The sequence below is a fragment of the Rhipicephalus sanguineus genome, chromosome 1 (assembly GCF_013339695.2).
Source record: "Rhipicephalus sanguineus isolate Rsan-2018 chromosome 1, BIME_Rsan_1.4, whole genome shotgun sequence".
NCBI classification, from domain to species: Eukaryota; Metazoa; Arthropoda; class Arachnida; order Ixodida; family Ixodidae; genus Rhipicephalus; species Rhipicephalus sanguineus.
The window spans coordinates 216,787,646-216,815,203 of record NC_051176.1 but is presented as its reverse complement, the minus strand read 5'-3'; the positions used below and the strand labels follow the sequence as shown (position 1 = coordinate 216,815,203).

The 27,558-nt window shown below is 45.6% G+C and overlaps 3 protein-coding genes across 3 annotated transcripts in view; 2 read left to right on the top strand and 1 right to left on the bottom strand.

Moving 5' to 3' along the window:
• The first annotated feature begins 2,342 nt into the window (after positions 1-2,342).
• LOC119387590 (uncharacterized) lies at positions 2,343-12,826 on the top strand. The gene is made up of 3 exons (XM_037655026.2): positions 2,343-2,916; positions 8,903-9,004; positions 11,554-12,826. Exons 1-3 carry the CDS (start codon positions 2,371-2,373, stop codon positions 12,457-12,459), a joined length of 1,554 nt encoding a protein of 517 aa, XP_037510954.1. The 5' UTR covers positions 2,343-2,370; the 3' UTR covers positions 12,460-12,826.
• A 4,745-nt stretch (positions 12,827-17,571) lies between these two features.
• LOC119371935 (cytosolic iron-sulfur assembly component 2B) lies at positions 17,572-25,557 on the bottom strand. Its single transcript, XM_049419452.1, has 4 exons — positions 25,301-25,557; positions 24,710-24,784; positions 23,107-23,278; positions 17,572-18,036 (listed from the first exon to the last, which is right to left on the bottom strand). Exons 1-4 carry the CDS (start codon positions 25,520-25,522, stop codon positions 17,942-17,944), a joined length of 564 nt encoding a protein of 187 aa, XP_049275409.1. The 5' UTR covers positions 25,523-25,557; the 3' UTR covers positions 17,572-17,941.
• Positions 25,558-25,782: 225 nt separating this feature from the next.
• LOC119371923 (tetratricopeptide repeat protein 5) overlaps positions 25,783-27,558 on the top strand; it is a 30,471-nt gene continuing 28,695 nt past the window's right edge. The window contains exons 1-2 of the mRNA XM_037642381.2: positions 25,783-25,875; positions 26,010-26,142. Coding sequence (XP_037498309.1) covers positions 25,798-25,875; positions 26,010-26,142 — 211 coding nt within the window. The 5' untranslated portion in view covers positions 25,783-25,797. The remainder of the gene's footprint in view (positions 25,876-26,009; positions 26,143-27,558) is intronic.

Sequence of the window (27,558 nt, the reverse complement as noted above, 5' to 3'; positions counted from 1 at the left end):
TAATTTCTGGTATTTTTACGTGCTAAAACCACGATAGGGTTATGAGGCACGTTGTGGTGGTGGTAATGGTGTGTGTGTGTGGGGGGGGGGGGGGGGGGGGAGGAGGAGGGGAGGAGGCTCTGGATTAAGTTCAATCACCTGGGGTTCTTTAACGTGCAACTAAATCTGAGTACATGAGTGTTTTTGCACTTTGCCCTCGTCGAAGTGCAGCCGTTGTGGCCGGGAATCGAGCCCGCAACCTTGAAATAAGCAGCGCAACATCCCACCTGCTGGGCGGGTGCCACGGAAGTAACAGTATCGCGTAAAGCCAACTGTATGTTATGCGGTCTCTGTAAAGTCTATGAAGAGAAACGCCTATGTTTGAATGAGGCCGTGCGCAACAGACACAGACTGTCAACTTAATTTTACAAGGCTGATGGCTTTCAGTAATATGTACTCACTAAACAAAATTTTGTACTGCATCGTGGAAAAAAAAAAAAGAAAGAAAGGCTCATAGTAGAGGTCTCGGAATTTATTCGCTAAATCGATGAATTTCTAGAGTTGCGTTATAAGAGCCAGCCACGGAACCTTAGAAATGCTGGTAGCCCGGGGGCAGCGGTAGTTTCATTGTGCATTCACAAGATTCTTTAGCGCCTCGAAGTCAGCTGTAATCGAATTGTGCCATCAGCTGCTGCTCTTCCTCGTTATTGCATTTCAACGAATCACTAGTCAGCGTCGTCTAATGTAGGTAATCCGTCACCAAAAAAAGAAAAAAAAAGGCACGCAAATTAAATGAATGCGTGCGTTGGTATTGCTACTAAAGGAACGGGAGCTAGAACATATTTAGTTACTACCGGCAACATTTAAATCTCCCTATGAAAAGCGGCTGAACAGAAGCCTCATGTTCGGGCCATCGTTTGGACAAGGGGGGGGGGGGGGGGGGTCTTGTCAGTATTTTACCTTTTCAGAGTTTATACCGTGCGTAGCTCACTCACCTCCCAGGAGCTGAGTATGTTTGGGCTTCGTTCTTAGAAATGCAGATGGCCCCTGACGAAGACAAGTCTCTTTGTAGAAATTATGGCTCCTGCTTGAGACTTTCCGTTTTCGCCCTCTGTGAACGCAAGTTGTCTGACTTAATACTGAACCAGAAATCGTTCGCTAACTTAATACGTTCACAATGCGGTGTTACATAAGTTGCTAAAGCTTCGTCTTATAAAGGAGAAAAGATGGGAGCGGATAAATATTTTTTTCGCACTATTTACCGCACCGAATTGAGGTCTGTTAAAAAAAAAAAAAAACTAATCTAAATAGTAGCTATGGGAAGCAGATACGTTCTTTTTAAGCTGTTCATTTTTTAAAATAAAAATGTGCCCCATACATTGACCTAGTAGGGTGGGGGAGGCGCTGCAATGAACCTTTGCCCCCCCCCCCCCCCCCCCCCCTGATGGGAAACCCTGCGCACGCCTATGGGTATGAGAGTACGATTTTTGCAAGACCCTTGTAAGATTGTGATAAATTTATGTAAGATGCATCTGTTCCCTTTTGTTGCTATAACGGATGCGATATCAATTTTTCGTGCAGAGTTACGAACTTGTTTCTTTTGTTCTTTTTTATCTTAACCGATCTTTTGGAAATCTTTAAAAAATAAAGGCATCCGTGCCCCGAGTTAGAATTCTGCTTCCTCTTATAACGTCAAACCTTTCAGCGCAGCAAACAGCTGTCTGCAAAAAAAGCACCACGCAGCGCATATGGCAAGCAGGCTGTTAACCTAGCTTGCATACACACACGGCATCGTTACCACATAATTCCAGCTTGCACGGCTGGAGCGGGGAGGCCTTGGAAGCATGTTCGTGTCAAGTGGGAAAATGCCTGAAATCGTCGTCCCCGAGCATCGTTGACACCACACTACTGTTCCTTGCACTCCGACAACCAGCCCCATCTACGATGCCATCACAGCAAAGCGCCTTGGAAAGCACCCAGATCGAATTGTAGAGCGGCATAAAGCGTGCAGAATAAAGTATAAGCACTGCGTAGATCGCCAAACAAAAATATCAAAACCAATCGCGGTACCGGCGAAGATGTTGGGCGTGCTCCTTGTCTGTGTGTGTGTGTGTCTCTCTCTCTTCATATACAACCATGTTTACAACGCAGACATTTTTTTTTTTCCTGTGTGTCTCGGTTGCCAACATCTTTATTTGATTCCGCTAAATAAAGCTAGAGCGTGCAGGTAATTAATGCGCCCGTATGTGGCGCTGCAAGGCTCGTGGTTAAAATGTCGGCGCGCGAATCCAGCTGACCAAGAGCTCGTGCGGAACGTGGAACATTCGAAGCCTATATAAGGCAGGGACGCACGTCATCGCTAGGGGCTGAGAACGAAGCGTTCGAATTGCCATGCATCCAACGGACGTTCCGAAGAAGGGTCAGGGCTCTTCTCCGAAGAAGGCACAAATCCCTTCTCCGAGGAAAGCACAGGTCTCTTCTCCCAAGAAGGCGCAGCTCTCTTCTGCCTCCAAGGACCAGCCTCTGCTCACGCTACGATTTCCCAAGAAATTGTGGAAGATCGTCAATGATTGCAAATCGGGTGCCATTTCCTGGTCCAAGGACGGCACGGCCATAGCGATTGACTACGCGAAGTTCCAGATTGACTACCTGGACAATCGCCTCGACATCTTCAAGACTAAAAACATCACGAGTTTTATCAGACAGCTCAATTTGTACGGATTTCGGAAGGTCAGTCCTCACTACAGGGTCGCCGTGAACAACGAGAGCCCCGATCTGCACATTTTCCGGAACGACTCGTTTGTGAGAGGGCGGCCAGATCTCCTGGAGGAAGTGACTCGCAAGACTGGGACACTGCGGTCCAAGGCACACAAGTACCATGGTTGCTTGCACAAGGCACCCTTCCAACAATTCTACAGCGGTATCATGCAATACCAGGTGAGTGCTGCCTCGTTCCTGTGTCAGCAACGGATGTCGGGTGCATGCATGTCGCACGGTGGCATCATGCCCACACTGCTACTGTGCTCAGGCGCTCGGCGGGTCGCCGGCTAAGCCTTGCGAGTGATTTTTTCTTTAAAGCAGAGGGGGGGGGGGGGGGTATGGTTAAGGTTTGCCGCGTGTCGTAGATAGAAAAAACGCCAGGGCTGCGCGGAAAGCGTAACACAGTCGCAGCGAAAGCTGGAAGATCGGCATATCTAGAGCCCGTTATAAACTCTCTTGGGGCTACAAATACAAGTACACTAGCAAGGTACCCACTAGGCCACAAATAACTTTTGTGAAGTTGGGAAGCACCCACTTCGCCATTATTCATCATTCTCTGGAGAAGCGAGGTACCATATGTAAGGCATTATGTGTACTTTGTTGATGCGACGGCTGATGACAAAGAATTATGGCCGAGCCCCTTGTAATGGGTTGGAAGCTTTAAACGACCCACTAGTCACGTAATTCGCATTGTGTGACACCCGGTCGTTATTTCACTCTCCCGCCACTCTATATAACATACGTTAACGTGTGAGAGAGAGAGAGGGAAATAACTATTGAGACCCTGAGGAAATGGATCATGGGGGCCTTATGGGCTCCCCTTGGCAAGCAATAGAAGTACACTTGCGAGAAACCCACTACGCTATAAATTATAATTTTTGTGAAGTAGGGAAGCAGCCACTGTGCCATTTTTTTGTCATTCTGCGGAGAACCGGTACCCGATAAACACCTGTAAGGCATCATGTGCACTTTGTTGATGCTGTGGCTGATGACGATGAAGAATTACGGCAGAGCCCTTTGTAATGGGTTGGAAGCATTCAAAAACCCACTCGTTGCGCCATTCGTAATGTGTGGTTACAGAATTCGCGTTGTGTGACGCCTGGTTGTTATTTTACTCTTCTACCACGCTACATTACATATGTTAATGTGGTTCCTTCCCGACGTGAAGCCTGTGTGGGGTCTTTTTGCAAAGCAGTTTCAAGCACCGGCATGGCTCAGAGGTAGAATACTGGGCTCCCACGAAGGCGGCCCAGGTTCAAACCTGGTTCCATCCTGGATATTTTTTCGTTTTTTTAAGATGCGAAGCAGCTTTTGCTCGGGCTGTGTCCGTCGTCGGTGGTGCCGTCTGCGCTCCGCTGCGCATGCGCCTACTCTCTCTCCCACTCTCCTCCTTTGCGCAGGTGTTCGGTCGCCTTCTCTCCTCTCCTGCCCCGCGCTGCAGCCGCGGCGCAGCCTCTCCTCCCACGTGATGCAGTCGCGCCGCAGCCAAATACAGCCTGTAACCCACTCTCTCCTCTCCCTCCCCCATTTCATGTGTATATAAGTGCGTGCGCTCGGTCGGATTCCGTTATTCTCGCTTCGCTCCCGTTCAGATGAGTTGTAACGTCAACGTCCGCGCTACTCGTTAACTCGGCGCTAACGGAAAGCAACGCACAAATAAAACGTAATGATAACACAAACACTAAATACAAACCTCGCACACTAACGGAAACGCCGAGTGAACGTGACAGAAACTTGGTGTGCGCCCCCAATGCTGCTTCGCATCCCCTCATGGTTTCCTTGAGTGGAAGATGGTGTAATTTTTTCGCATTCTGCGCGATAGCGGTTACGGACACCGGCGGCGGCGGCCGACAACTCGGCGCCAGAAACGGCCCTTGTTGTGATCTCATAACGGCTTTCGCTTTAATTGTCATGAGGGGCACGCGCTCTCTTCATCCTCATCTTCTGCTTCGCTCCCAGAACACGTGCGCCGATTTGTTCCGCGTGGGATGCAATAACTGATAGGTGAGATAACGAGTACAGAGAGAGAAAAAGAGAAATTCTTGACGAGACGAGATTCGAACCCGCGTACCCACGATCTAAAGGCGAGCGTCGTAACTATGAACGCATGCTAGCAGACATAGCATAGCCTTGTATAGTATAGTATAGCAAGGGGGTGGGAAAGGGAATTGAGGGTGAGGATAGATGCAAGGGTGAGGAGGGAAAAGGAGGAGGGGAGAGAGCAAAAGCATAGCATAGGAAGAGAAAGAAAAAAATACGGAAAGAGAATCAAAGAGAGAGAAGACAAGACAAAAAAGAAAAAGAAAGCAAACATAGTACTGTATAGCAAGGTGTGGGAAATAGGTGAGGGGGTAAAAGACTAGCCAAGCCAGGACCAGCTAGCTGCCCACCAGCTCTGCTGTAACCCAGCCTTGCGCGTCTTATTAAGCGGTTTATTAAGCTTAAAGGGACACTAATGAGCAAAGCGATTTTTCTCGCATTAGTAAAGTAGTCTTCCACGATACCAAAAACACCACGCTTGCTGCGAGAAGACGCTTAATAAGCGAGAAAACGCGCAAAAAGAAAATACAGGTGGCGACGCCACCTTTGAATTCCCGCACCACTTGCCGTGATGTCACATATTTTTGACGGCGCCTGCTTGGGCCTACGTAGTTCCTAATCGGTTCAATCGAAGTACATTGTCCTCTGAGGGGGCCAGAGAATTGACATAACGAGTTTGTGGAAATTTCGTCCAGCCAGTGGCGCCAAAATGCGTTAAATGCTCTTTGAAACCTTTTACTTCACGAATTACAAAGTTCGGCGCGAAATTTAAAAATGAGACTTTGAACTTGGTTTTCTCCTCTAACAATAAACCTATGGTGGTGAAATAAACTACAGAAGAGTTTTCCGAGCACACTTTATCAATCTAAACCAATTCATTGTTTCTCTTTAGTGTCCCTTTAAGCTCCAGCCGTGCCGAATGTAGTCCGGCGATTCAGGCAGATTGCAAGACAGTGGAGGCAAAGCATAGCCATGTATAGTATAGCAAGGGGTGCGAAAGGGAAGTGAAAGTGACGAGTGTTGAGGGTGAGTGAATAGGTAAAAAGACAGCGAGGGAAAGGGAGAAAGAGGGTGAGGGTAAAGCACAGTAAATCAATGGAGCGACAAGGCAAGGAATGAGTGAGGCGAGGGAGAGCAGGAACATTGCTATGCTTTGATCCTGCTTTGCTAAACCGAGCTCTTCTTTGCCTAGCTTCGCACAACTTTGCTGAGGCTTCCCCTCAGTTGCGCTGGTCATTGGTGTTTGCGATAGCAAAGCCACGTGGCTTTGCTATCGCAAACAAAAAAAAAAGTTAGGCGTACGCCTAATTTTTTTTTCTTACTTTCAAATTTATTTGCTTCGCCCGAGCAAACGCTTTTGAAAACTTGTGGAGTGTTTCTCACGGGCACGTTGTACGCATCGCTTTGTGTTCGCTCTCCGTGAACAGGCTTATAAATATATGGAGCTGGAGGTGCTGGGCAAATTATGCACAGTAAGTTTGAGCTTGGGTAAGCTTTGACCTCCGGCCCTCGGCTCTTTGATTATTTAGGCCTGGTTTCGTAATATCGCTAACATTTAGGGGAAAACTTCGATATTGTTAGCGTGCGTTAGCCTCCTGCTGCTGATGTGTTTAACACGTGTTTTCAGAACTAATCGCGACTTCCTGTGACTTCCACTTTTGTTGTAGCACAGCCAAAAACAAGGACGACCAGGAAAAGGCACATTTCAGTGTTGTGTGTTGTCAAATGTGCTTTTGCTTGTTGGTATTTATTTTTGGCTGTGCTAAAACAAAATAGATTATGCCATAGCCACAAGCCTATTAAGCTACCCTTAAGCCCCGTTCACACTGAAGGATTTCCGGTGGGCGACGAGATCGGCTGACTCGTCACGCGACAGAAGAAATGCAGCGTCATTCCACCATGTTATGGTGCATGATCAGCGAAGCTGCACCTTCTCGGGAAGGGGGGGGGGGGGGCATGCAAAACGTGTCACAACACACAAAGCGTTTGCCTAGCGTAACCTGGCTTCTCGCCTGCGCAGGGCGTCACGGGCACGCTTCGCCTCCGTGTACGTCTTCGTCGTCCAGTCTGGCTTGTCGCATGCACTTGGCGTTTCAATTCAAGTACGGTCTAAATCGGCACTGGCCGCACGTCGCCACTGTCGACGTGTGGATGCTAAAACCCCTTGAGCTAGGAAAGTAGCGAAACGCTTTGATCTATGCCGCGACATCCTCAGCCGCGCCGCCGACCTCCTCTCTTTACCCGCCACGGTGCTCGACCGCTGACCCGAACGTAGGTCGCGGGACCGAATCCCGGCCGCGGCGGCCGCATTTTCGATGGAGGCGAAGATGCTTGAGGCCCGGGTATACTTAGATTTAAGTGTACGTTAAAGAACCCCAGGTGCTCGAAATTTCCGGAGCCCTCCATTACGGCGTCCCTCATAAGCGTATCTTGGTTTTGGGACTTTCAAGCCCAACAATTATTATTACTACTATTATGAACTCCTGTCTCTGCTCTCCTCTCTTTGCGCTCCACTCCTTCGCCACGCCGGCGCCTCCATGACGCTGATTGGCTGCGGCGCGCGAAAGCGCCCTGTCAGGTGACCCCGACGTCGCGAAAACGTCATAAAACTTGTTTTCGCTATACCGCATTTACTCGAATCTAGGTCGGCCCCGATTCTAAGCCGATCCCCGAAATTCGCAAAGCCAGAAACAAAAAAAAACCTAATCATTGTACTCGAATCTAAGCCGACCCCCCCCCCCCCTCACACACACACTTTCGCACATTGTTTTTTTCGAAAAAAAAAAAGAACATCGGCTTAGATTCGAATAAATACGGTATTTTTACTTTCTTTCCGGTCGCCATGAACCTTCCAGTTGGTCGCGCTGCCGCTGCTACCGCTACCACGGCCGGTCTATACTCCATCTCACTAACTACCGTTCAGCACTACCGAGGCTAGGGGTGTAAGCAAGCCAGCCACTTGCGCAGCAAAGCATAATTCCAGATATAATTGCCTTACAATTGGCATGGTTGAGGCATTTGGTACATTTGGGCATTTGGCAGGGTTAAGGTACATTTCACGTGAAAAGTGACGCCCGGAGAGTGAACTTGAAAGGGGAGTGCAGGCTCCTGGCATGACGGCGGCGGCTCACGTCTTCCGTGTGCACGAGGCAGGGGCGTAGCCAAGGGGGGGGGGGGGGGGGGGGGGCTTCAAACCCCCCCCCCCCCCGAAATTTTTCAGTTTTGCTTGCGTATATAGGCACGCACACATACAAACGCACGCACGAGCATACATAAAGTATGGTTGAACCCCCCCCCCCCCGAAAAAAATTTCTGGCTACGCCCCTGGCACGAGGGATGCGTTCTCTCATTCTGGCCTGCATGGCGCGTGGGAGGGGACGTATATGTTCTCATTAACTATCGGTGGACGGCACGGTGTGTAGAGAGGTGTAAAGATGGCCTCATTTTGCAGGTTAAGCGCTGCTTCCTATATAGTGTCAAGCCATTTGACCATCTTGGTCAAACAGTTTGTCGAACGCGTCGCTGAGATCCCCCCAAGTGTAAGAAAAACACCGCGTGTGTGATCCGCAGATAGCCGAACGGAGACTCTCAGAACAGCGGTGAAGATGGAACGCGGTGAAGTGCATATCGTGCCGCCGCGTCTGAAAACAAGGCACCGCTGTGTCAACTTACCTATCCGAATTGCTAAGGGGTACGTATGACTATGACAAGGGCGCGGGGTAAACCAAACCACGCAGAGACTATATATATATATATATATATATATATATATATATATATATATATATATATATATATATATATATATATATATATATATATATATATATATATATTACTATCCTTCAATCGGTTTTCGGCCCCTTAATGATTGACAACCTCAACGAAGTATTCTTGCTTAGTCCATAATTGTTAAAATTATGGGCGCTTTGTCCGCGACTGTTAAAACACAGACGATATGTTGAAGAGAAACACGACGCGCGATGTTCGTCGGTGCATCTATGCTTGAATTTTACCGGCACTTCAAAGCGTATTGAGAAAATGCACCAGTTCCTCGTCGTGGAAGCGTAGATAACGTCTAGTCGATTTTCTAATTGTTTCTCGTGCGTGCTTTTTAATGCAGCCCTTTTCGGGAGCCTTCAAGGACCAAGCCCCACGTTCCGGACAAGGGTGCTGCGACATATGCGCCGTCAGCAACGGGGGGACTTGCACCGAATTGTCTGAAGTAACGTGGTTTTCCTTCTATCGCTTATCACTCAAACAAGATCGGTTATTGCGAAGGCATAGCGACTAAATTATGGTACGAAGGGCAAAAATCAGGATATGGTTCATTCCTTCCTCGGTATAGCCACCGAGATTAATTACTTCACCGGTTGTTGCTCTTATATATATATATATATATATATATATATACACACCTATCTGTAAACCAAGCTTCTCATATATCTTCTCAGTGATAACCGTGATTATCGTGCTCACGAAGACGTTGCCTCATACATATATGCCATTAAGAGTTTACTAATAATAACACGTGCCTTCTGTCTGTTTTCCTGTCTCTCTTTTTTAATTATAACATTGGTAATGACCTGCAACCTTTTGGAATATATGTGTGGATACCGCTTTCACGTTATGTGCGCGGACGCAAGTAAGGCAGCGAAAGTGTCGTTTTCTAGGCTTGCAAGATTCAATCAATCAATCAATCAATCAATCAATACTTTATTAACGTGCGCAGGAATGACCGTAAGTGTTTTTTGTGCTGGCGCACGCAATAAAAAAAATTACTAACCATAAACACTAAAATAAGGCCAGTCTGCAAGAGAATACACAAAAAAGAGCAACAATGTAAAAATAAAAAGTTGGGAGAAAACGGCAAAAATACGATAACACAGCACGAGACATATAGGAGGACAATGATGAATAATATCGCAGCTATGTAAACACACCGCAATACTCGGAGAAACAACGACTATGGAAAACATCGAGATCAAGAAAATTTGTCATTACCATGACTGCGTATACAAGGTGCCCCAGCTAAGTTTAGCCACAGTTTTAAAATATGCCGACGTATTCTATGACGACGCGACCAAATGCATGTTGCTGGCTGTTGCATGAAGTAAGTCACACTATTTTTTGTGTTCTGCTTAATTAGGTAAGTCTGAATAACCAACTTTTGAAGCTACGAAGCTGGGCGAAAAATTCCAATTAGAAAGTAAAGTTGTAGATAGTTTTGCAAAGCATCCGGTCGCAGGTTCGGTCCCTGCCGGCGGCAAGTTCTCTTTTCGTCAACTTTACTTTCTTCACATTTATATCCTAATTACAACAAATAACATCCGCTATGCTTTCCTTGACATTACTCTCTGTTAGTTTGGGGAATCGGCTCCTCAGGACAATTAATAAATAAAGTTCATTGACTGACTGACTGTCTCATTAAAGTTGTGTCTAACAAAGAAAAACGAGCCCTTAAAACAAATCTTTCCTTCTTCTATCCATGGTCACCCATAAGCTATCTACTACTCGACCTACTTGCTGACGCCTCCACCTCTTTCAGTCGTCGTTCTCCCATTTTGAGGAGGCAAAAAAAATGTCTTTTACGCATGATGATGATGATAATTATCTTTATTAGCATCCCCTTTGTAACGACGCGGCGACTACTAGTCAGGTAGCCTGTTTTCATTATTCTAAACTTTATTGCGATAGCAATTACATGGACACTCGAGGCGCTTTTTTGCCGTTGCCGTCATGTACCGTATAACATCGCCCCGCGCGTCTTATGATCTATGTGCGAGTAAAAGCTTGCGAAGGCTGCAGACGGGCGCGGCTCCACTGGCCTGCTCCGTCGCGCGAAGGAGCATGACAGGGTGTCAGAGAGGGGCTGCGTCGCATGGGCAGCAACTGCGAACTTCGATCAAAAGGGCGCCGTCGCGCGCGCTACCTCGACAGACATCAGTAGGCGGCTCATAGCTTTGTACTTGCTGTGCTCTCACCGCTTGTTTCGCATTGAGGGGACAGCCAGCACGAAAGCCGCTTCGCTCGCCGGCGCGACCGTATTCCCCTACGCGAGCGTTTTGTTGAGTTACGCCAGATCGGATCCTAAAGGAGCTAGCTGCTGCCTCACTTCGCATAGCGCTGCAGTTTGTTGCTATCGAATTTATTGCTTCGCCCATGCACCGAAAGTGTGAGTTTTTCTTTTTACAGTAGCGTGTTTTACTCATTGCACTCAAGCGTACTATGCCTTTTTTAATGATTTGATTTTCGCTATTTCTTGAAACAAGTCTTCTTTTCCGTGATGTGCCTAGAAATACTCCGGCTCTATCAATCTCTTCCCTTTAAACGCGTCTCTTGCTTATATCAACCGCCGTTAATACTTTTTTCTATACATACATACAAAAGCCTCCTTACTCAATGTAATTTTGAACTAAAGATTTCAGCAAGTGATACGAACTCACTGCTGCATTGTATTGAGTTATATGGCTCGTATCAGCAAACCAAACGTTTGATCATTCTCGCAGAGAAGTCACTGACATGAAACCACCAGCTCATTTATTCTTGAAGTGCACATGCTTTCTACCAGTAAGCCTAGGTCATTGCCGTAGCCAGGGCGAATGAAGCACCCCCCCCCCCCCCCGGCATTTCGTGCGCCATTTGTATGCGTGTGTGTTAATTTGTTGCGTGCGCAACCACGCACCACCATCTCGAAATCAAATCCTGGCTGCGCCCTTGCAGAAAAGTTTAAACGACGCACTGCGTAATCCTCTAGTCCAAATGTCTATGCAGGGACGCCCGCAGTCTCGCAACAAGGTGCCGCGTCACAAACACGACGAGGAGATGGCCAGCCTGGAGAGGTCATCATTCGCTCACGAGACTTCACTAAGCGCTGAACTACTGCAGCGTTGTATGGACAATACTTGTCATTGTAGTCGTATCAAGTGGGAGCGCACGTCCTTGTACTCACAAGACTCCACCAGTGACACGACTACCAGCGATGACGATTGCACAGCCAACGGCGTCCATCAGGAAGGTTTTGATGGCGACAATCACACATGTGCCCAACCTCTGCCGCCTCCAACCCCTGCCTCCACTCCGCCACGAGCAGGCTCCACAGCGGTGACCTGGACGCTAGAGTACTTTCCGGTGCCGCCGCCGCCACCACCACCACCGCCGCCGCGGCGGCGTCGTGCGCACGCTCTCATCCACGCTGATGCTACCAAGAAGCCCAATGGCGACATAAAAGCCCTGCTTGACCCCAACGAGTCACCCAAGGTAGTGCTGCGCCACCCAGGCCGTGATGCTGAGCGCATCCACACACCACCGATCGAGGATTCATTCCTGCTTAATGACCACGTCCGCGAGGCTGAAACACCAAACAACGGCAGCCTCTGCTACGTCTTCACAACCGAGGACGTGACCATTGACGTGGTCGAGGCGGCCGCAGCGTACATCCCCAGCCCTGCTGAAGCGGCAGCGGCTGCTGAAGCGGCAGCGACCGCAGCGGCTGCTGCTGCAGCTGCTGCGACTGCTGCGGCAGCTGCCGCAGCACGGCTTCAGAATTCTATTGTTTGCCAAATGGGAGGAGCTGAGGTCCACTTCCCCAGCACTCTTCAAGACGAGCACCGGCATGACCAGTGCCTGCTACTGCCTGTAACATTGCCATCTAACTTCTCTTTCGCAAGTGCTTGGTAAAAAACTAACATTGCATGCAACCTCTTCTGCCACAGCTCCGGGTATTTTCCTATTCCTATTTTTTCTGGTTCGGTTGCTTACATTTTTACAAACATTTTACTTGGCCTTACTGTTGTGTGCTTTTGTAAACGCAGTTCAGTGTACACAGTTTGGGCAGCAAGTAACTATTATAACCACTAACATATGACATCATGATTACCTTGACGTGATTTTTATACTAACTCCTATACATTGGGTTTCCGTATTATATTTATGTGCTCACAAATTTTTACTAGATGTGTCTCTACTTTTGTTCATGCATGCTGATAACAAGTGGCAATGTTTTCTTCGAACGTGTGTACTCCTTGTGGCAATAAAGGTTGTGACCTGGGGCAAGAGTTGTGTGTTTTCTTGGTCACCACAACAACTTGGAGACACCGGTGGTTTCGTAAAGTAGGCGTCCGTGACCACGGAGACGCTTCTGCGCACCTGTCCGTACTTATCTATTTCTTTCTTAAACCCTAAATAAACACAAAGAACTATTTCGCTTGTGTGCGAGAAGAAGCGTCGTAGTGGCTGCCCCCTAGTTTCACGCTGTACAGTGTGTGTGTGTGTGTGTGTGTGGGTGGGTGGGGGGAAGGGGGATTGCGGGTTTCTTAGGTACAGCGCGAAATAGTCAGATAAACACGAAACATCACACGCAAAGAATAAGCCCAATCGTGTATTTCAGAGGATTTGCCGTTTTTCCCGACCAAATTCTGCTGCGGCGCGCTTTTTTTTTTTCGAAGTTTGTCACGTGAAGTTCCGGTCTTACGTAACACAGCGGCGGCATTTCCTGCGCGCCCGCCGCGCAGTTTCGATATCGCCTCAATCAGGGCCTTCAATTTCGATTATTAATATCTCAAATTAAGTGTTTTCTGGGATTTTCAAAAAAAAAAAATGAGTAAGCCATAAATTGTCACGTCCTACAACTTTTCCAGAAACAAACTCCCTCATTTAATAGATAGATAGATAGATAGACAGAGAGACAGACAGACAGACAGACAGACAGATAGATAGACAGACAGACAGACAGACAGACAGACAGACAGATAGATAGATAGATAGATAGATAGATAGATAGATAGATAGATAGATAGATAGATAGATAGATAGATAGATAGATAGATAGATAGATAGATAGATAGATAGATAGATAGATAGATAGATAGATAGATAGTGTAGGACCGCCGTCAAAACCGGACGCACGGTTCTTTTTTTTTTTTTTACTTGGTGCGGCCAACAGGCCACGCCGGTGGGGGTGCTTCGAAACGCCTGTGCATCGCCCCGAAAGGTACTTAGACTCCGGAGATGGGTGAGCCCATCGGGTTCTTTGTCGCGCTCGGGACAAAGGAGCCCGGCCTAACTCGCGGGCGGCCGCAGGAAGGGTTGGAAACGCTGTCGTAATGACCTCCCTGATTGCTCAGCGATGCCTTTCGGCGGCGCATGAATGGGCCGCCTCCGGGCCCGCCGTTTGCCGTTCGCGCGCTTCGCGGGCGCCACCCAAGGAGGTACGGGACCAAGCGGCCTGCTTTTTGTGCATCGCGCGGTCGCCGGAGGCATTCGTCATGTGTGGCGTGCATCAGGTGTCTCTAACAGCGGACAGACCCTTAACGCTCGAATGCGTGAACGACGAGGAGCGGGCCCACGTCGTGGGGCATCGGACGCTCGGTCGGCACCTTTGACAATTGTTTGCGCGCTGACCTCCCTTCGGCGTGGTATCCATTTCCGCACTTTGCTTTGCAGTGTGGTTCGGCAAATTCGTGGGGGCGGGAGCAGGAAAACGAGCTTATAAGTGGGGCCACGTGCGACGTTTTGCGCGGAGGGGGAAGCAGCGAAGTGGCCCGAGGGTGGTCGGGGCACCCACAAGACAGGCGGTCTGCCGTCCCTTCAGCAGGGTGTTTGACATGCCACCAGGGACGTTATCCTTAACGACGTTTTTCTTTTCTTATCTCTGCGCGCGTGCACTTAGCTCTAGACACGTGTAGCGTCAGCTGAGCCTGCCCTGGCCACAATAACTTCAGTTTACTTTGTTTTTATTTGCCTCTTGTTTGTGTGTTGCTTGGGGTGAGGAGCATGAGCCCGCATAGGTGTAAGGAGGCGGTGACCTTGTCGCGAGTTTGTTGATTTGCTGCATGCACCGCCCAATTACACGGCAAACAGGCGGCTATTCGCCGGTAGTAATGTAAAGGCGGAGCATCAGCGTAATAAAAAGCGACCCCGGTGTTCCGTCTGGCGTTCTGAACCGGGCTTAAGGTGTTAGGCACCGTCGGCTCTGCCGAATCTCGCAGGGTCGCCCTACAGACGGTTCATTTCCAGTGTTTGTTTTTATTAATTTCTTTGTAACATTTATGCCTGTAATTCTTCTGTAAGTCTGTAAATATAAGTTGTTTTGATTTTCCTCTAAACTTCTCCAGCGTATTTCATTCTTCAAGCGACCAGCGAATCCAACGTTAATTCCTCCCACTTCGTTTATACCACCTTGGGTGGTGCGTCTCGGGCGCCGAGTGTGGAGCGTTGTTTTCTATCTCTAAACTTAATTTCACCTCCCACTTCGTTTATATCACCTCGGGTGGTGCGTCTCGGGCACCGAGTGTGGAGTGTGGTTTCCCATCATCAAAAGAACCTGAACTTTACTGATAGATACGCTCAAAGTCACAGAAGTTCGCTAAAAAATGCTTCGCATTTAAAAGTTAATTAACGAGCGTTTGTTAATTAACCACTCTGATATAACTTTCTGTGCTGCACAATACTTCCGCCTCGATGCAGAGTTCGTGGGCGAAGACGACAGGTGCCCGACTGTCACAGCATTTTTATTAAAAAATCTATATTGACTAAAAAAACACCCTGTATAACGACAAGCATGCACACTGAATTCGAAAAAAGCGAGCAGTTTGTATGGCCTTAATTATTGTCGTCGTCCTATGTCCGCTGCAGGGCAAAGGCCCTCTCCCAATGATCTCGAACCCACCTTGTGTTGCGCAAGCCCATTCCACTTAATTTATGCCCGAGAATTTCTAGATTTCGTAGCTCCACCTAACCGTTTGTCGACCTCGACCGCGCTTCCCATCTCTCGGTTGCACATTCCGTCGTTCTAACTGATCATCTGTGCTAATGACGTGACCTGCGCCCCAGGTTCATTTCTTCCTCTTTTACACCAACCAGGATATCGGCTACCACCCGTTCTCTGATCCACTCTGCCGTCTTCCTATCTCTTAGCGTCACTCCTGGCTCGTTTTTTTTTTTTTTTTTTTTTTTTTTTTTGCTAGGCACAACTACTAAACCAGCAAACAGTTAAGCCAAGGAAAGCACAAGGGACATTATTTGTTCTAGTTCCTTTTTAACTGCAGTGTAAAGATTTTGACCTAAACTGGAAATAATTAAAGTGGACGAACAATCACTCTTTCCGTCGGTGGGATCTGCACCCACAACCTTCGATTTACGCGTCCGATGCATCGGACGAAGGTTGCGGATTCAGGCCCCATCGACGAAAAGGGCGATTATTCGTCCGCTTTAATTATTTCCAATTTAGGTCAACATCATTACACTACAATTAAAGAAGAGCTACAACAAATAATGTCCCCTGTGCCTTCTTTGGCTTAATGGTTTGTTGGTTTCATTAGTGTTACTCCTATCGCTTTTTGTTCCATAGCACGATGTGTGAATCTTCTCTAGTTTCCTTTTTTTTTGTACTCCAAGTTTATGCCCCGCATGTTAGAACTGGCAAAATTAAATGGTTGCACACTTTCCGCTTTAGTAACAGCGATAAGTTACCCATCACGATTTGAGAATGTCTTCGGTAAATCTCCTTTACATGATTAGTCTAGATATACATACCCCTTTACAGATTCTGTGGTCCGGTTGTATATCATGAACACTCGTTCTCTCGCCAGACAAGCTAGCATTATCTTTGTATTCTGCATATTAATCTTCAACATACTTGACGATCCCGGCCGTGTGCCGGTCGCATTTTCGATGGAGGCAAGAAAGCTAGGGGCCCGTGAGCTGTGCGAAGTCAGTGCATGTTAAAGAACCCCAGGTGGTCGATATTTCTAGAGCCACCACTGCGTGCCTCGCAATCATATGTGGTTTTGGCATGTAAAACCCCCAAAATTTAAAAAAAGCCTTAATTTAACGCTTTCTCGGTTTATGTCCTCAACCTTTTTTTTTTTGCGATTCGTTGTCAACATTGCCGAAGAGCACGATGTCACCTGCAACCATAAGTCGTTGAGATATATTCTCCGTTAATATTTATTCATATTATTTCTAATCTAGTTGTTTAAAGACTACTTCTAAGCATGCAGAGTGAATAACAACGGAGAGATTGTATTTCCTAGTCGGACACCTTTCTCGATTGGAATTTTCCTGTTTTTCTTAAAGAGGAGCAGGGTAGCTGTGGAATCTCTGTAGATGTTGGCTATGGTATTTATGTATGGTTCAAGTATTCCTTGCCGATGAAATGCCTAGAGTAGCTAGCCGCTTTGAAATACATGCAGGTTTAATGAGACTACAGAATTACGAAAAAATGCTCAGAATCGAGAACTTGACCAACAAAAACACAATAAGCGTAATAATGAGTCGTTCCACGCCAAACATCCAAACCATGTTGACGACCATCGAAGTGTATTAGAAAAAAATCGTGCTCATTTATTGCACTGAAAACAGTTAATTGCCCGAATATTTTGGCAAGAAAAAAAAAATGTTTCCGTCACGTGGGAGCCTTCCAAATTTCTCAGAATGTCGTCTGATTGTTGTTTGTCAAAAAATTTATTCGTAAAGTATCGTTTCTCGTTTCAATACCAAACTTGGTTTACATATTAAGCAAAGGCGTTTGTGTAAGGCGTTCGAAGCTCAGTACTATTACTGCAATTTTTCACCATATACACCTCCAGAAATTCCGCCAAAATGTTCTATGTTTGCATTTTTTCCCATTGTAATACTGCACTGTGTATGAATATAACTTGCTAGTGAGAATACTGAAATCTAGAACTGCTGGATAGAAATTATCCAATATTAACATAACGTATGCAGTGGCTGTTATTATAGTGCAAAAATTTGTGTATTACCTAAGAGAAAAAAATCATCACCACACAATTTGGTCTCTGCATTATTTTAATGTGAAACATGCGCCCTTTAGTGTCCTGCTACTGTACATCCAGCTCTCCAGCATTCAGCTTTCCAGTGTGAAACTTAGGCTCACCCTAGTCCAAGTCTCTGCCCTGTACGTTAGAACTGATAGAATGCAATGCTTATACAGTTTTTGCGTCATGGACAGAGGTAAATTGCCTGTCATGATTTGGGAATGCCTGCCACATGTGCTCTAGCCGATCTGCATTGGGGTAGAATATTAGCTGCTTCAAACTAGTAAGAAGTCTGGAGCAATAATGCATTGACACTGCATATATTTACAATTCATTACTTGCTCACACATATATAATTAAAATACTTTTCATGATCAGTGTTCTTAACGTGTCAGAAGGCACCCGTTGACAACTTGGAGCAGGTGCGAATTCTCTAGAGCAGCAGCGACTCGCTCTTTGTCATCCAACTGCTTGTTGACTGCAAGAAATGTACCAAATACGCACTGTCGATCATGCAGCAATGGCACATATAATATGCAATGCATGCACTGGGCGAAATGGCATTAGTACAATATCCATATAAGTGGCTGCCATAAGGCCCTCTGTTAGTGTTTCACTATAAAATTAACCATAGACGGCTGCCACAGAGCCAGTAACTCTCCAACTTAGTGTGAACTTGTAGGAAGCTTGAGAAAGATACGCAAAGAAGCAACGTAAAAAAGAGCAAAAATGCAAAAAAGTGCATGAGAATGTAAACATTAGAGAAAAGAAGGCAATATGGCACAAAATGGCCTGACCTAACAAAAGGACCTATGTAAAGAGCTATTAACGTACATTTAGTTAGGCACTGGGACTATTTAAAAGCTATATACAGCTTTCACACAATATCTCGTGGTAGGCAAGCGTTATTGTAAGGGAGGCAAAAGGCAGTCCAGAACAATGGCAGATCATAGGAAGTCATCACTGCTAGGCACAGACAGCAATATAGGAATGTTCAATAGAAATACAAAGAAACCTGCACAGGGCACTTGGACTGTCATGTCATGTGGAAAGCCCTTTATGGGCCCTGGCAATGCCCTTTATGTTCACATCAGATTTGAAGCAGCAGTATTTATTAATGTGTAAGTTGGTACTAGTAGGTGTGCCTACATGATATTGGCATTATGGTAGACAAAGTGCTGGGCATGGGATGAAATTTGCATGTGTGGATTTTACGCATGGGTTGCCCACTACGGTGATGTGTCAGTCACAGCTGGGATGGTTGTCGGTGTTCTACAAAAGTAGCAAACTAGGCTGCAGTTGCAGGGAAGTTCAATTTTGAAGACCGCTAGTTATGTGGACATGAATTGTGAGACAATGAATAGAACATGGTCTAAGATGATGGCTGCGTTGTTATGTAATGGTGTATCCAGACGATGGACCGACCCGCGGGCGGCTGAGTCACGTGACAGTAGGAACGCGAGTGGCCCGTCCGCCTGCGAGATACACATGTGCAGTCCGAAACGGGAGGAATAAAGCCCGGGCCGAGTCCTGTTCCAACCGCAGACGATGCAGCGCGCGCGTCTCGAAAGAGAAACCGCAAGTTTGAAGAGCCGCCGGCGCACTCGGCTGCCGAAAAAAGAAGGAAAAAAACCTGTCTTGTTGACACCCCACTCCTCCGAGCACACGGCCCGCAGGCAAGGAGGGGGACGGACGGTTCGTGAAAATGTTTTCGGCATTGTTGGCCCTCCCGATCCGCGGCCCAGCTACGGACTCCCCCAACCGGAAGTGGAGGGTCACGTGACGGCGAGGCCGCGGGCCAAAAGAGCGGTTTGGCCCGTCGTCTGGATGCACCATAAGCAGCATTTTTGCTTAAAGTATTTGGGAAACCAGGAAATGGTTATAATGTATCTGAGGCCATTGATAGGACAGACAGATTAAAACTGCCTAAAACTGCCACAGGTGTCAATGGGCCTTCCTCAGAAAATATTTGTAGAGAGTATTATTGCATTGCGGCTGTTGTTTTGCTTGCCAGGTCCAACACAGCTGCCTCTACTTAGAGAACGGCCTATATGTAATGATGGTTAAAGGTGTCACAACACCAGAGTTAACTGGCAGCTGTGTATAGGCAAGAGGAAATGTTCTTTAAGGAGAGACTGCACAAGTGCCATCATGATGGTATGCATGTTGCCATTTCCAATTCTTTGCTATCCAGAAGCTTCAGAGGGGTAGCATCAAAGTTGCTATTCGTAGAGCTCTCCCCTTGCACAATCCATACTGTGCAATGTCTGTAGACAGTGTGCAGGGCTCATGCAGCAGGGCATCTTGCACAAAAGATGCAGCTGATATGAAAAGAAAGGTTGCAGGTTGGCCAAGTTCGAGTTAATGCTGCCTTTCTGGAGTCACAACAGATGGACTTAACGCATTGAGACACGACGTGCTTTAAGGAAGAATGCATCTGAGGAGAAAGTAGAAACTGTTCGAAAGGGAGGTGGAGGAGCCTGAGGTCTGCTGCAGCTGAGGTGGCAGAGTTCAAGAGGTAATTGTTGGTGTGCAGTGTCCTGGCTTTTATGGCATTGCAAGTTTACTTAGGGCCAGCACAGAATCCTGGAGCATGTTGTGAGGCTGTGGCACAGAAGATGGCACAATGTAGCATGAAGCATAACGTGGCTAGCATAATATGGTACTGGTGCTGCTGCAATGTGAAATTGAGTAGGTATAATCTAGCCTCTTTTTTTTTTTTTTTTTGCTTATGGAGAGATATCATCGGGATTCCTTCAAAAACTCTTGTAACAGTTTTGGCTTGATAAGGTGCATTGCAGTGTATTCAGGTGGGAGCACCATGCTGCCAACATGTGATGGATGAAGATTTCCAGATCAGTTGAACTATTTCCATTTACTTCAAACTTCCACGGAGTGGTATGGGCTTTGAGAAGATGGAAACAATGCCGAACAATGTTCCCATCTGGGAACAAGATGGGAACAATTGCAGCTATGTATTATTCCAGAGTCTGCCTAGTTCTCTATGAGGGCTTCACAACTTAAATTCCTTCCAAAGTACTATTGCACATGTGTGCCATAGCACTTTTACGGGGTGAAGTAGTGACCCTAATGTACGACATGCTCCAGACATGCTCCAGTCTTGTGGTTCTAGCAGCGTACACCGAGCCCAGTGCTGAAAGCTGCGTGCTTATTTTCTAAAAAAATTATTACTTGGATGCCTACACGTGTGGCTGGTTACACCTTCCCGCATAATATTAGACAACGGCTGCAGTATGCCTATGCATGTGCTAAGTGAAAATACACTGGCCCATTCAGCTATAAGTGTTCGTGCTTAGAGCTGTATGCTTTTTCATAGCATGCCAGCACTCTAAGTAGACCAGTACACTATCACTTTGTAATTTAAGCACACATCCAATGAAGGTGGACAATGGAAGGCACATGGGTTGATATACATTACTGAAACAGTCAAAACGCTCTCCACATTTTTTCTTGAACGCAATCCATTTTAACATCACCATATCATCCCAGAGTTGAGATGCACTTCTGTTTGCGCAAGTTAAAGGGGCCATGACAATCAATTTTCGATCATAATCGATGTTATGTGGGTTATGCCTAGCACATTCAGAAACAAGCTGGCAAAATTTAAGTGCATTTGGTCAAGTACTTAATTTACAATTGGATATTTTTATAAACACGCAAGCAGCCTGAGAGTCAGGCAACACTGGCGCACTCGTGAGCCATCACGTAACAAGCAGCTCGCTGTGCGAGCGTCTGCATTCCGGCAAATGATATTGCTCCGTGGTCAGCTACGCGTGAAATTGAAGGATTTGTAGTGGCTGAAATTTTGGTAGAAGACGAAGGCTTCGCTCCATGCAGTGTATGACGTCACGGATGCCACGGCAAAATGGCGGTCACTGGCAGTGGGCGGGGTTTATAGCCGGCAGCTTCTGGGGCTTGCATTGCACTAAATTATTCTTTTACGGTCCACTTTTCATATATGTAGAGGCATAATAGACCCTCTACTTCTACTTTTCACTGAAAACCATCAATTGTTGGGTGACCCTGTCATGGCCCCTTTGAGGCCCTCTCACATAGGTAAACTTGCGTTCTTTTTGGCCAAATGCTATTGAGAATAATCATGGTCCTTGCAGTTCACAACTGATCAGTGCAAAAGATCAACCTTCCACGTGATTTTGCTGTTACGATGTCATGGGTGCTATGTAGAGGCAATTCCTGAGAAAATTCATCAAGGTGGTTACTTCTGAGCTAGTTTTCAGTCATTAAATTAGTATTCCAAATCTTTCTCAACCTATAAATTTGTTGTGTTGATTTAGGCAAAGCACTTCAATATCAGGGTACTCTCACTGACTTTACATACCTTTAAGACGAGGTGCTGTGTTGTAATGTTACAGTTAACTCGATCAGTGAACACAACAAGGAAAAGTGATCGAATGTGCACATGCGGTGAGCTGTCTTTAGTTACTACTAGTGTCACGGAGCATCAGCCATGACAAAATGAGAGTTTTTTTTCTCATTTACAAGCTTTGCAGTAAACATGATAGTCAGTTGCTAAGACCACAAGATGTACCAATTACTAATTAATGCAAATTTGCCTACTTAGCAAAAGACTTGACACAACCTCCATGCTTTATAATGTCTTAAAATTGTAAATATTTGACATTCAATTCAATACTCAAAGGTGTTTTTCTCAAATATCCATATTGTACATGAAAATTCAGCTTTCAAAATGGCGTGTGCCAATAACCTACTGTGCCACAAGTTGTAGCATGTACATAAAATAAGAAAACACTTTTTCTTTCCATGAAAGAAAGAAACACGTTTCTTCCTTTTATGTACTGCGCTAATACACACTATGTTTATGGATGACCAACTCGCCTGAGCAGTAAACCTTCTCCACTAATTGTGTTTAATTTGATTTTTCTATTATTTTTGTCATGATCCTCTAGGTTTCAATAATATGACAACCATAACACATTGCAGCTTAGTTTTGAATAGAACTGCCTTCCGATATAATATACCTTTCTCGCTGGATTACTGAAGCCCATTATATCAAGTGTCAACTGTACATTCCTCAGTGCATGTGGCTATGACACACTGTACTTCGTTTTCACAGCTTTATGTCTTGAAACATGTCTACAATGCGTTAATGGCATCTTTTCTTAAAGAAGAGGCATCAACCACTGTTTCAGCACCAATCTATACAAAGAAGGAATCATTCATAGGCAAACTTCTACAAGTGATGTTGCTGTGTAATGGCTAACACTGTAGAGAAGTGCAAAACAAAGTGCACAAATAACACAACTTTGCCTGCACTGTGAAGGTTACAAATTCAAAAAATAAAATGTGACTGCAACTAAACCTTGCACAATTTAGAAACACCAAGCTCTGCAACAAGACTCTTCATGCTTTTGCTACATTGCTGAACTTAACATAGTTTTTATATGCACAAGATTTTCTAAGATGACCACTATACTGTGAAAAGAAGCTCAGCAAATATATTTATATTGGTATATTTCATGTTCACATTAAGCGACAGAGTACTTACTTGCTGATTCCGACACATGAGTACCAGGAAGAATCCGAACATCCAACTTGAATACAGGTGGCAAGCTACGTAGCAGCTTTACTCTGATGGCAAGCCCGATGAGTGTTGCCATGCTGCAGTGCGGTATTGTTGGCCGAAAAGCCACATCAATAGCAGACTTGTCCAGATCCACCTGTGGAGCACACATGGGTGAAGCCCTTTAATCAAGCCAGTTGGCCTCGATAACGAAGATCAACCCTAAGTTGCAGCCGACACATAGCACTAAAAGTAAACACAAATATTAAGCCACAGCCCTCCCAAATGAGGTTATTCAGTTAGCACTAGAGCCCCCACTGAAATGAAATGCATTCAAGCTCTGAAAACAGTGTTACTAAACAGTAGTATATGTAACACTTCACTAAATATAGTATGAATGCATGTAGTAGGTGTGCTGCCATCTCATAGAGAGCTAAACTAGGTGGGCTGCATCCCAACAAATTTTTTTTTTTAAAGCAGTGAAAGCTGAATTACATAACACAGACACTATGCACACCTTGAAATTTGTCGTTGGAGTCACCAACAGTGACTATACAGGATGATAAGTTGTAATACCATTGTGGTATGAATAATAATAACAGTATTCATCGATTTCTAAAAGTAAATACAGATGAATCTCGATTTAACGAAACCCAGTTTTACGAAGTTCCCGATCTAACAATACAATTTCAATTCACCAGCAGGTACCCATATGGTTCAACGTCGTCATTAACTAAAATTAATGAAACTAACTTGGCTCCAAACCCAGTTTACCAAGAAATAAACGAGTTCTAATTGTGACACAGATGTTTTTTCTTTCTTTTTTTTTCGAGCATGTGCTATCACATCAGCCGCCCCAGACATGCAGCCGCCCCAGTCAAGGCCCTGGCTTTATTTTTACGAGGCTGCACGTCGCGCCCACTCATGGAACGGACTCAACAGTCGATAGCACTTTTTACATACTAGATGGTGCTACGGCGGCGGTGGTATACTGTCCCTGTAAATAGTACCACAGGAAAACTACAGTGGTTGCTTTTGTTATTTCATGGTTCATGAAAAAAATGGCACTGAACACCTCCTCACAACTTTCTTGCTCAGCCTCTTTGCACACTCACTGCATTCCCTGTCTTTACATATCGGCAGCTTGTCACAGGTTCACGTGACCATCTACCAGGCCTGCATTGCCTGGACATGGCAGGGCCCCTGTCCGGGCTGTCCTTGCAAACTTCTCGCACGCACATTTGGAGATTAGCGCCAATTAGAGTGCCGCAGTAGCTTCTGGGTGTCACTACTTACAATTCTAGATTTGAGGGACTGAAAAATTCTTTTCTTGATTTTACGAACTTCCCGATTTAACGAAATAATTTGAGTGTTGTCATCATCTCATCAAATCGAGTTTCAGCTGTAAATAATCATGCATATCGCAATTTTTTTTAAGCACTGTGGGCCAGACATCAATTATACAGTACATAGTGGGTACAACACATAGTGATTCCACTATAACACAAAACTATCAATGCCCACCTATGTGCTTCGACAATGCTTCTATCCAAGCTAAATAAGTGCAAAATAAGGTTTGCCTCCTTACCGTTATATTCTTTTCATCAACAACATTCAGTTCTTCCAAAGTGAGAGGATGCTCAGGATCGTTGATCGACCGTATGTGATGTGCAGGAAGTCAAGGATGACACAAACTGTGACGTGTTCATCACACTGTAGTTATTCGGCAATACCCGAGCGTAGAAATTTTTTTACGCCAAAGAGCCTGCAGCAAAACAGTGTATATTTCAACATCAATAACATTTAAGGTTTTATTCTTAGTTTATTTCCAGAAAAAGCATTTGGTGTATCTAAGGAATTCTGCTCCTCAGTGATCATTTGCAAGTGTAAAGTACAAGACGAAGTGGGAAAAATTTTAGCCGAGAAATGCGCTGCTCAGCATAAACTTGGAGTACACCAACACCACAGATCACACTATGATACATACACACTGAACTAAACTCGTCCTGCAGAAAGTGTTTCTCAAAGTACTCGTTCATGCAGTTACACTTCAGTTGAAACATATACTTAGTCACATACTTTGCGGTTGCAATTCGCAAGCGTCCTCGTACCCTTTACTACTCTTCTCGTTTGAGACGCATTACTGTACCTCAAGAAACGCGTACAGATCTTACGAAAGGATATCAAAAATCTCTCGCGAATCAATTGCATCTTCAATGTCGTCGTCGAGTTCTTCAGCTGTTGTCACTCTATCCTTTGCCTTTTCGTAGGTTGACGGAGCAATATTATCCAAAGTGCCGCTACGGGCCATAGTTGTAAGAATCACTGTTTGCAGGAAGCGTGTGTCAAAAATTTTCAGCTGCGATATGCAGGTAGACACATTAGAAACTTCCCTCTGCATGCACCGTACAGTACAATCCGAATGCTCGAGAGAGGCTAGGCACGGCACGGCTGCATGCACGACTCGGCTAGCTCACAAAGACATCTCACTGACCTCACTGCGCCCCATATACGCACACCACGCCCATTCTTACCACCAGCTAAAGTAACCATGATTTTAACTTTTAATTATTTTGATTTATGTTTGTTACTTTGTCTAGTGCGAACGCCTAATGTTCAAAATCGACATTGCGGCCGAACATTCGCGGCTTGTTCGGCTTGTTGTTCAGCGCAAAAATGGCAGACGACCAAACGGAGTCGTCGGATCAGCGTGAAGGAAATAACGCCGATTCATTTTCTCTGACCGCTATAAAGGTAGTTTCCTTGTAGCTTTTTGGCATGATGTGGCCCCTTTTCAAATATCTCGCAATAAGATATTCGCGCTATTCGTATCTCGAAGCTGCTTCATTGACAGCTGCCTTGTTTTGACGTCGCGCATGTTTTTGCAGGAGGCCGTGGACGAGTTGTACGAATTTCGAGACAACTATTACGTGAAAAACCCCAGCGCATCTGAAAAGCAGAAAAGTGACGATGTTGACGAGAGGCTCAGGAAGATTGTGGACACATTAGACGCACAAGGAGGTGAGCGTTTACGCAGTTCATGGGTGCCTGTTACGGTGGCCGCTCAAGAAACTTACACGAAAGTTCGCTGCACCTGAGTCGTCCCAAAGCAACTTTAGAGAGACAGCACGATTACCTTAATACTTGCTGTCTTGTTTGGCTGCCATCTGCGGTCTAAACACACGGGGACAACCTGGCATCATTTTGGATATACTGATTACACAGATATTCATTTATTAGAAGCGTCACAATTTTGCGGATGTTTTCATTTTCCGAAAGCATGACATCACACGCATTATGTTTCCGTGCATGTTGTGAACGCCTCCTTATGTGTGGCTGTCATCTTCCACGTTTTTCAGTTTAAAAAAATGCGAGTGAACTATTGACACTAATATCGACCAACAGTATGCTTACATTTGCTCACAGCCTTCACTTACACCATCATTATGTAGTGCAACTTTGCAACACGCTAAGAAAGAAAAGCTTTGTAATGTGTAGCAAACATGTCATTAGTAAACAGGAAGTTTTGTACACTCAGACTCAGATTAACGGCTTAACTTTAGTCTGAGTGAGCCTGGTGAGTCGACTCATGAGTCCGTCAGCGTAAAACTACCTTTTTTTCGATCTTGGTGACCATGCTCTTTAATGCCAATATATCACCTAATCGGTGATATGCCTTTTGATCTTATACCTTCAAATACAAGTTATCAGTTATCCAGTAAGGACATTTATGTGAACTACCCGACTCGCACGATCTATTTTTATCAAGAGCTTTCCATGAAAGAGTGTGGGGGGCTCTGCTGCTGAAGATGAGTAGACAGGACCATAGGTTGCCAATAAAAGATGGAGCTCACTCAGACTCACTCAAGAAATATATTTTGCGCTTGGCGCTCACTTGGACTAAGACACCAATATTTTCCTCAACCGGACTCAGACCCACTAGGAATTTTTTCAACCGGACTCACTCAGACTCATGAGTGAATTTGCGGACCTATGTGAATGGCTACTGCTCTCATTTTTTTCTTGTCACAAACTTTGTAGAGCTGTGTTGGCAATCAGCCCCCCTTCCCCTCTTACTGAGCAGAATAGATGGTGTGGGTAAACAACTTTTTGCAAGGGTTAAATATGACACTTTAGACAAGCACTCCAAACCAGGACATATTAGGGCAGTAATTGTCAGTGGACGAAGGACACAAGAATGTAAAAGTGATGCAGCAAGTACTGTATTAAAAACTGTGTTTTACTCCTCAAGGACCAAGAACTTCTATAGTCTCGGAATGCTGTGTCGAGGGCATTGAAAGAAACAGGATCACAAAGAAGGATATGGCGAAGCATCTTTAGACTGTCCTAATTTGTTCAAGCATTTATAAACAGGCAGAAATTGCCCTTTGTTGTGCAAAAGCACAAAAGGGATGACCCAGATGTTTTACAGCATTA

What these genes read in the sequence shown, in the direction of transcription:
- LOC119387590 (XM_037655026.2), top strand. Translation starts at nt 2,371, where the DNA reads ATGCATCCAACGGACGTTCCGAAGAAGGGTCAGGGCTCTTCTCCGAAG. An exon ending in GCGGTATCATGCAATACCAG is followed by an intron (nt 2,917 to 8,902) that starts GTGAGTGCTGCC and finishes TTTTTAATGCAG; the next exon opens with CCCTTTTCGGGAGCCTTCAA. An exon ending in CTTGCACCGAATTGTCTGAA is followed by an intron (nt 9,005 to 11,553) that starts GTAACGTGGTTT and finishes ATGTCTATGCAG; the next exon opens with GGACGCCCGCAGTCTCGCAA.
- LOC119371935 (XM_049419452.1), bottom strand. Translation starts at nt 25,522, where the DNA reads ATGCAGAGGGAAGTTTCTAATGTGTCTACCTGCATATCGCAGCTGAAA. An exon ending in TTGATGAAAAGAATATAACG is followed by an intron (nt 23,279 to 24,709) that starts GTAAGGAGGCAA and finishes TGTGCTCCACAG; the next exon opens with GTGGATCTGGACAAGTCTGC. An exon ending in TCATGTGTCGGAATCAGCAA is followed by an intron (nt 18,037 to 23,106) that starts GTAAGTACTCTG and finishes CATTTCTTGCAG; the next exon opens with TCAACAAGCAGTTGGATGAC.